The 7,725-nt window shown below is 51.5% G+C and overlaps 1 protein-coding gene and 1 pseudogene across 2 annotated transcripts in view; one reads left to right on the top strand and one right to left on the bottom strand.

Moving 5' to 3' along the window:
• The first annotated feature begins 254 nt into the window (after positions 1–254).
• Positions 255–7,725, top strand: part of Itgb5 (integrin subunit beta 5) — a 108,748-nt gene continuing 101,277 nt past the window's right edge. The window contains exon 1 of one of the 2 annotated variants that reach the window (XM_057765405.1): positions 255–623. In XM_057765405.1, the coding sequence (XP_057621388.1) occupies positions 554–623 (70 nt within the window). In that variant the 5' untranslated portion in view covers positions 255–553. The remainder of the gene's footprint in view (positions 624–7,725) is intronic. The other variant, XM_057765404.1, reaches the window with a different exon arrangement.
• LOC130872292 (U6 spliceosomal RNA) lies at positions 6,114–6,207 on the bottom strand (annotated as a pseudogene).

Raw genomic sequence — 7,725 nt, 5'->3', positions numbered from 1 at the left:
GGCCCAAGTAATCTCTGCCGGTCTAATGGAGCGTGCCCCGCCCCCTCCTGTAGCTGCTAAGACCTGGGAGGGAGCCCCAAACTAGAAGTTTCGAACTCAGGACACCCCTCCCCACTCCCGATTCCCAAGTGCATCGGATGTGACAGCCACCTGGGCACCCCGGGACCTAGGCGTGCTGGCAGGTCCCGGCGCAGGGCGGAGTTGGTCCAGCCCGGAGCTCGCCCCGCCCCGTCCCGCCTAGCCGTAAACTGACCGAGTGGCGGCCCGCGGGAGAGAGGGGAGGAGAAAGCAGAGGAGAGTGGGGGCCGGCGGCCGAGGGAGAAGGGAAGGGTCTCTGAGTGCGGGCGCGCGGGGACTCGGGGAGAGTGCGTCCTGAACGGCGACAATTCCGGGCGTCCCGGCCGGCCAGCAGGGAGGATGGTGGCGGCGGGGCGCGGGCCAGCCCGGCCGCGGGCGCCGTGAGCCCGAGTGCAGTGCCCGGCATGCCGCTGCGGTCCCCGGCCTCAGCCCCGCTCCGTCCCCCGCCGCGCGCCCCCGCCGAGCGGCGCGCACCATGCCGCGGGTGCCCGCGACCCTCTACGCCTGTCTGCTCGGGCTCTGCGCGCTTGTGCCGCACGTCGCAGGTAAGCCGCGCCGCCTGCTGCGCTCTCGGGAACTTTGCTCGCCCGGTGGCCGCTTGCAGAGAGCCGAGGGTGCGGGGCACCCGGGCGCACCCCGGAGAGACGGCGGGGCGCGGGCTGCAGATCTGCGTGCACTGCCAGGTTCCCTCCCGGGCTGAGGAGGAGCCTTCCCTTCCTGTGTAAACAGCAGGCGTCTGGTGGCCGAGCCCGAGGGCGCTGGTGACGCGGGAGGGAAGGCCTCCCCGCCCGGTGCTGGGGCCCCAGTTCTGCGCTCGCCTGCACAAAGCAGCCCTTGTGGCCCATGGGGAGTGATGTGGGGGCCAAAGTGTGGCAGCCCAGCCACTCCGGAGGTCTTTAGATAGTGCAACTTTCTCTACGCCTGGTCTAAGTTGAAAGTTGTCACCTCTCTCGGCAAGTCGTGGCCCCATCTGGGACTCCGCCATCTGATTCTGTTCCTGTACCACGATTCACGGTGCTCTGACGGCGGTGGGGCTGCTGGCTTTGCCTTAGCCAGATGTTCCCTTGTCCTGGCGGCTCTGGAGAAGCCTCAGATACCTGCGTAAAGTTTTCTGACTTGAAAGTAGCAGTTAAGTCCCTAGAGAAAGGATGCTAGTCGGCGCTGGGGCTGCCAGGGACGTGAGCTTGCCCTGCCTCCTCCAACCCACTCTAAGCAGGAGTTTCCGAACTTTTTCCTTTCCGTCGGAAGTAATTATGTATTGATTAAGGGTGCGCTACGCACTTTAAATACTTGTTTGTCTTTCTGAGCCCAGCCGTTCGTTGCCTGGCTGCTTGAGGGGAGAAATCTGTTCTCTTACCGCGTCTCATTTACATGAAGGAGGTTGAGGTTTCCATCTGAGAGCGGGGAGGGTGGTAGAGGAAACAAAAACGTCGTTCAGGCGGCAGTCCAAACTTAATAGTGTAGCAAGGCTGCTTTTATGGGGAAAGAAGTAGATCGATGAGTCCTACCCCTTCACCTCTATCTGGCAACCAGTAGTGCCATCTTTGGTGTTCACGAGTCCCCAGGGAAAAGCAAGATTTAGCTTGAATCACCACCTTCTGGAATATTATATCCTTGTCGACTGACTTCACTTTAGGACTGTCTTGTAGTTTGAAGTTTATGCTCTTTTTATTGTTTGGTGGAAATTTTTTTATTTCTTTTTTTATTTTGTGATGGTGTTTTAAATTTTTTTTTTTGTCAGAACAGCAACCTTACATTAGTTTCGTGAAATTTAAGTTTGGGAATGGCTCTAGTTTTCTTCCAGTTAGACACTATTTGGTTCTAATGAAAACTCATAAACATTTCCCATGGCCAAGACTTTAATCTTTATTAGTGGAGTTCCCAGCTGCCTGTCTTTATCTTCCCCTACCCCAACTCTTCCCAAATTCATCCCTCTTCCCTATGCGCCCAACTTTGTATTCATTTAATAAAACACAATGAAACCAGTTTGTGCTACCTAAATACTCTTAGCCCGGTGGTCTTCAACTTGAGCCTGGCTCTGCTTACCTGGGGCTACTATCTTAGAGAAAACTCCCTTCCCAGCAGTTAACTGTTGCCAATAGCTCCCCTGCTAGGTTTTTGCCTTTTAAATGTATCCTCACCTGGCCTGTAACTCTACTTAGAGCAGGCTGGTCTCAGATTTACAGAGATCCATTTGCCTGTACCTCCCCAGTGTTGGGATTAAAGGAGTGCCCCACCCCTCGAGGTGCCCTTCAAATTATTAGAGGCATTCGCCTTTCATTTGTATGTAATTTCATCTCCTTGGAAGTTGCCTTGCTTCTGAACAGGATTTTCGTCCCAGAGGTGGGCCCCGGAGAGCCACGTGGCTTCCCTTTGGCTTCAGGGTGGGAACGGTGAGCCTAGGCCCAGGGCTGTTTGGTCATTGTACCTTATCTCGGAGCCTGGGTGGTTTGCTCCAGTGCCTTCAGAGTTAAGTTTTGTCCATTGCCCTGTGACCACAGCCTTGTCTTTTGCCCGTTTGTGCTTCCATCCCCCCCCCCCAAGTCAGTAAAATGGTGGTAGACACCAACCTCCAGGGTGGGTCACCTCCTCCTTGGAGTGCCCAGGTGCTTTGCCAGATCAGAAGGCATGGCTCATGCTGGCCCACCTTCTTCCTTTGTTACCTCTTCCTCGTGTCCCCCTGCCCCCAACCACCACCCCCTTTTGTCTTGAAAGGTGGCAGGAACTTTCTGTTGTTTTCTCTTGCTGAGGGGAACATAATTTGAAAGAAAGATTGCAGTTACCTCGGGAAAGACATGGTGTTGCGAGGTTTGGTGCCCATGTGGGTGTTCCCAGATCAGGGAGTGGACCCAGCAGGCCACAGACCTTACATTTAAGGGGCTGACTGGAAATAAGTCTGCTGTGATGTCCCATCCTCACCCCCAACAGGAGGATCTCCTTATTTATTCCTGGGGCCAAGAGTCTCCAGGCTGGAACCTGACTTAGAAGGTAGCACAAACCAAGGAAGGGTTGCACGGGGGAGGCCTCCCATGCCCTCTCCTGCTCTAAGGCAGAGAGGGGAGTTTGGTCTCACTCCTGCTGCATGGCTGGAGTCAGGCTTGCTGCCGTGGTTTATTATTTTATAAGCAATCAAATGTCCTTTTAGTGGATGCTCTGCAAATCAGAATGCTCCGAATACCAAGAGCCCTTTGTTGCATTTCGAGAACGCAAGTTGGCAGCCCCGGTCCTCCTCACCCTGTCCCTGGCCCACCATGGCGGTGGGCAGATGCTGGGGTGGGGGTGGGGCTGCTGGAATTTGCCTGGGTTGGCAGCTCCCCTTAGGTAACCAGGCCCAGGACACCCGAAATGCAAAGGGTGGCCTCGGTTCATAGACAACTGTTTCCCCTCTGGGATTTACATTTTAACTCCACTGTCCTCAGTCAGGGGGGGCTTTTCATACAGGGGACTGAGGCAGAAGAGGGCAGGGTCTAATTAGGTCTAATTAGTATTCCTCCCCTGCTTGTTCTCCATGCTATTTAGCTACTGAGGCAACGAAGAATTAAAATATCCAAGTAGTTTGGCAAATTGCCCTTTGTGGCTGCCCGCCCTAGTAACAACTTTTTTTTTCTTCTTCAGCCTGGTCATGGAAATATTCTGGGAAGTTTTTAACAAGATCAGCAATGTGGGGTAATTACACACAGCACTTAAATGATAGGGTGGCTTTCAGAGGCTGGGGGCTGGGGGGTCTCCTCACAGGTGTTTTCAGTTGCTTGGGAGAGAGCTTTGGAGAGCCTAAGGGGTTTGTTTTCCTTTTCTCCAGCAGGGGGAATTAGTCACTTTAAAGCCCGAGTTCTCGACCTATGGGGTCGTGACCCCTTGGGTCTCAGGAACCTTTCACAGGGTGGCCTAAGACTGTTGGAAAAGCGGATATTTACATTATGATTCATAGCAGTAGCAAAAATTACACTTGTGAAGTAGCAATGAAAATAATTTTATGGTTGAGGGTCACCACAACATGGGGAACTGTATTAAAGGGTCACAGCGTTAGGAAGGTGAGAAGCACTGCTTTAAAGGGCGGTAGACACCCATTTGCTGGTGAGGATTCTTTTTGCTTTGCTAGGGTGCGGGTTTGGGTTCGCAGGGTGAAGAGCCTGCTTCAGGGTGACCAGGAGGCTGAGAGCTGCAGCGCGGGGCCCACCTCACTGGATCCCTTTGGCAGCCTTGCCAGAGTTTTTCTCTGGTAAAGCCAGGACCTACCTCTGCACCAACCTACCCCTTAGATCCTCTCGCCCTTCACTCAGAGTAATGTTAAACTCTTAGATCTCGTTGGTCTGCTTAGATTCTTTCAGGCTTCCGGTTCCGCTAGATACCCATGGCCTCCTGCCGTCTCTAACCACCGGCTCCTCAGGCTTCACTCTGCTCCGCTGGCCATGCTGCCTCCTGCCTGGACTGTCTTCCAGGTAGCTGCTGTCTTGCTGCTTCCCTCACCCCCACAGGTCATGGGGTCTCCTGCTCAGCCCACCGTCTCCAGCCACTCATTCCTCATGGCTTCTTTTCTTCCTTGACTTCTGTCCTCAGCATTTTTCCTCATCTACTGTCCTGTCCTGCCCCTTCTCCATGTCTGTCCCCCACCCCACTCCTTCAGAGGCCTCACTTTGAAGTCAGGGTCTGTATGGGCAGCTGCTGTGAAGAGGCGCTAACTGGGGGAGGGAGACCACATTGCAAGGTGTCAAGATTCATTGAGCTGGAATCCATGATAAAGGCCCGTTGCTTCGACCCCTGAACTGTGTGTGCTGACATTGTGTGTGACAGACATTGCCCCTTAGACACTGATGGTTTTTTTTTTTTTTTTCACTTGATTAGGAGGAGTTTTATGTTTGGGGAGAAAGATTATAGGGGTAACTGGTTGCCTCCTTTTTCCTTCTCTTTTCAAGACAAGGACCCATTCATCCCAGGCTGGCCTCAAGCTCTCAGGTCCTTGAACTCATCCTCTGGGTGCTGAGTTAAATACTCCATTTTTGCAACGCTGGGTCATAAACCCAGGGCTTTAAACCGGAATCTAGCACTAAACCAACTAGCTACATCCCCAGCCTTCGCTTGCCTTAGTTGAGCTGGCTCCTGAGTTAGGAGCACATGATGCTCTTGCAGAGGACCCTAGCTTGATTTCTAGCACCCACATGAGGTGGCGCACGATGACCTGTAACTCCAGCTCCAGGGGATCAGCATCTGAGTGCATCAGCATGCATGTGCACACACCCATACACAGACCCATACACATAGTGAAAAGTAATACAATTGTTAAAACATCTTTTATTTAAAAATGTGTGTGTGGTGTATGTGCACAGGTGTGTGCATATGTGTGTGTATATATGCATGCCAGTGAGCATGCATGTAGAAAAGCCAGAGGGGGACACTGGGTATCTCCCTTTACTGCCTTCTATCCCTATTCCTTCTCAGTGAGACTGGCTTTCTCCCTGAACCTGAAGCTCACTGTTTGACTGAGCTGGCTAGCTGCCTGTCTCTGCCTCCCAGTGCTGGGGTTTCAAGTACGTGAGGCTGTGCTCAGCTTTTATGTGGGTTCCAGGGATTGGAACACATGTCTTCATGTTTGCATAACAAATCTGTCACCACTAAGTCACCTCTATGGCCTCTTGTTTCCAGTTTGTTAAAGTGTGTGTGTGTGTGTCTGTGTGTACACGTGCACGTGTGTGTGTGTATCTTTGTGTGCCATGATGTGTGTATGGAGGGGAGAGGGCAGCTTTCAGGACTCAGTTCTCTCTACCTTGTTAGGGCAGCACCTCTCTTGTTTCTGCCGCGATGTGCGCCTGAGGTACTGGAGGCTAACTGGCCCTTGAGCCTCTGCGCAATTCTGCCTCTGCCTCCCAGGAGTGCTGGCATTACAGATGTGTGCCACCACAGCTAGCTTTTTTACTTTCATCTGGGGATTGAATTCAGGTCATTAGGTTTGTGTGGCACACCTTTTACCTGTTGAGCTAACCCCAGTGGCCTCCCCCATTTTTGAATATGTAATATACTCAAGTGATGTTTCTTTCTGTTCTAACATGGAACGCTTCACGAATCTGCGAGTCATCTGTGTGTGGAGGCCATGCCAGTCTTCTCTGTATTGTTCCCGTTTTTGCATATTTCTTTCCTCCTGTCTTTTCTCATCACCCATTAGCCCAGGATAGTCCCCTGATGGCCCTGTCCTGCACAGTCCCTGTTAGATCCTCATACATCAGTGTTTCTATAACATGTTAGACTTACCCGTCTTCTCTTTTTATTCAAAAGCAGCATTAAATATACTTCTGCATCTTGCTTTTTATTTTTTATTTTATCATTATTTATATTTATTTATTTCTGAGACAGGGTTTCTCTATATAGCCCTGGCTGTCCTGGAACTCACTCTGTAGTCCAGGCTGTCCTGGAACTCAGGGATCCACCTGCCTTTCCCTACTGAGTGCTAAGATTAAAGGTGTATGCCATCAGTGCCCAGCTACTTTTTATTTCTCACTTAGCCTTGCATTGGGGTAAACTTCATAGCAGGGTCTTCATTCTTTTGTATAGCCACATAGTATCTCATTCTATGAGTAACTGTTTCAAAAATGGAAGGTTTAGCACCTTAAGAGGTAGAGATGCTAGGATCCCAAATTCAAGGCCAGCCTTGGCTACATAGTGACTTTGAGGCTATTCAGGGCTATGAACCCCCAACAAACCAATCAATTAAAACATGCAAGTCATCTCTGTAGTGGTGTGGGTTTTTGGCAGACTTCTAATGTCCAGAAAGGCAGTCTGAGGATGGACAGACTGAGGTAGCATCTTGCTAGGACTTAGTTGAATTCTGTGGTACCATCATCTTTAGACATGACTGTTTAGTTGCTGGATTCTGTGTTGGAAACCCCGTGTCTTGTATGACAAACGTGTGGGGCACAGCTCAGGAATGGGGAGTAGCCCAGTGACTCGCCACCCTTAAGCCCGAAGGGTCAGGCTGATTTGGTACCTGCTTTTACTCACTTCTGTTATCCTGTGGGATGTTTTGCATCAGGCCGTTACAACTGTTGTCTGTCAGCTTCACTAGTAGCTGTGTGACTTTGGACGGTCAGGGTGGGCAGCCGTGAGAAGGGCTGCCAAGAGCAAAGGTGGCTTGGAGGATCCAACAGAAAGTAAGGCCAGAGGGCTGCCGCCTTGAGATGTTGTTGGCTATCGAGGGACCAGGCAGGAAGGGTTGGATTAGGAAAAGTATTTCACACATCTTGGACAGACGATAGGCCAGACATGGACTGCCTGGATATGGTTGGTGAGAGAGGGGGTGATATGGTCAATGAGTTTTGAAAGCAGAGTATGTTTTTAGATCATATTTAGTAATAAACCCCGAATGAGACTTGAAGTTATGGAGCTTCAGAGCGTGGAAACTGAGCTGGGAGTAGTGACTGCAGACAAGGAGAGATGTGGCTGCCGGCTGGCCAATAGCTCCTATCTCTGCGACCTAGACACAACATTGCGACACTGGTGAACTCCGGCTGCTTGGCCTTGTAGTCATTGCTTCCTTCCTTTTCAAAGGCTTGGTGGTGCCAGTGAGTCATGTGGCCAAATCCCAGCTCTGAAATATTAATAGGTAGAGATCAGAGATGCCAAGGGAAGTGACTCTGTCACTGGGATGTGCGTGGCAGG

This window comes from Chionomys nivalis, chromosome 3, assembly GCF_950005125.1.
Source record: "Chionomys nivalis chromosome 3, mChiNiv1.1, whole genome shotgun sequence".
Taxonomy (NCBI): domain Eukaryota; kingdom Metazoa; phylum Chordata; class Mammalia; order Rodentia; family Cricetidae; genus Chionomys; species Chionomys nivalis.
Note: the sequence above shows the minus strand (reverse complement) of the source record. Positions and strands in the feature narration are given on the sequence as shown.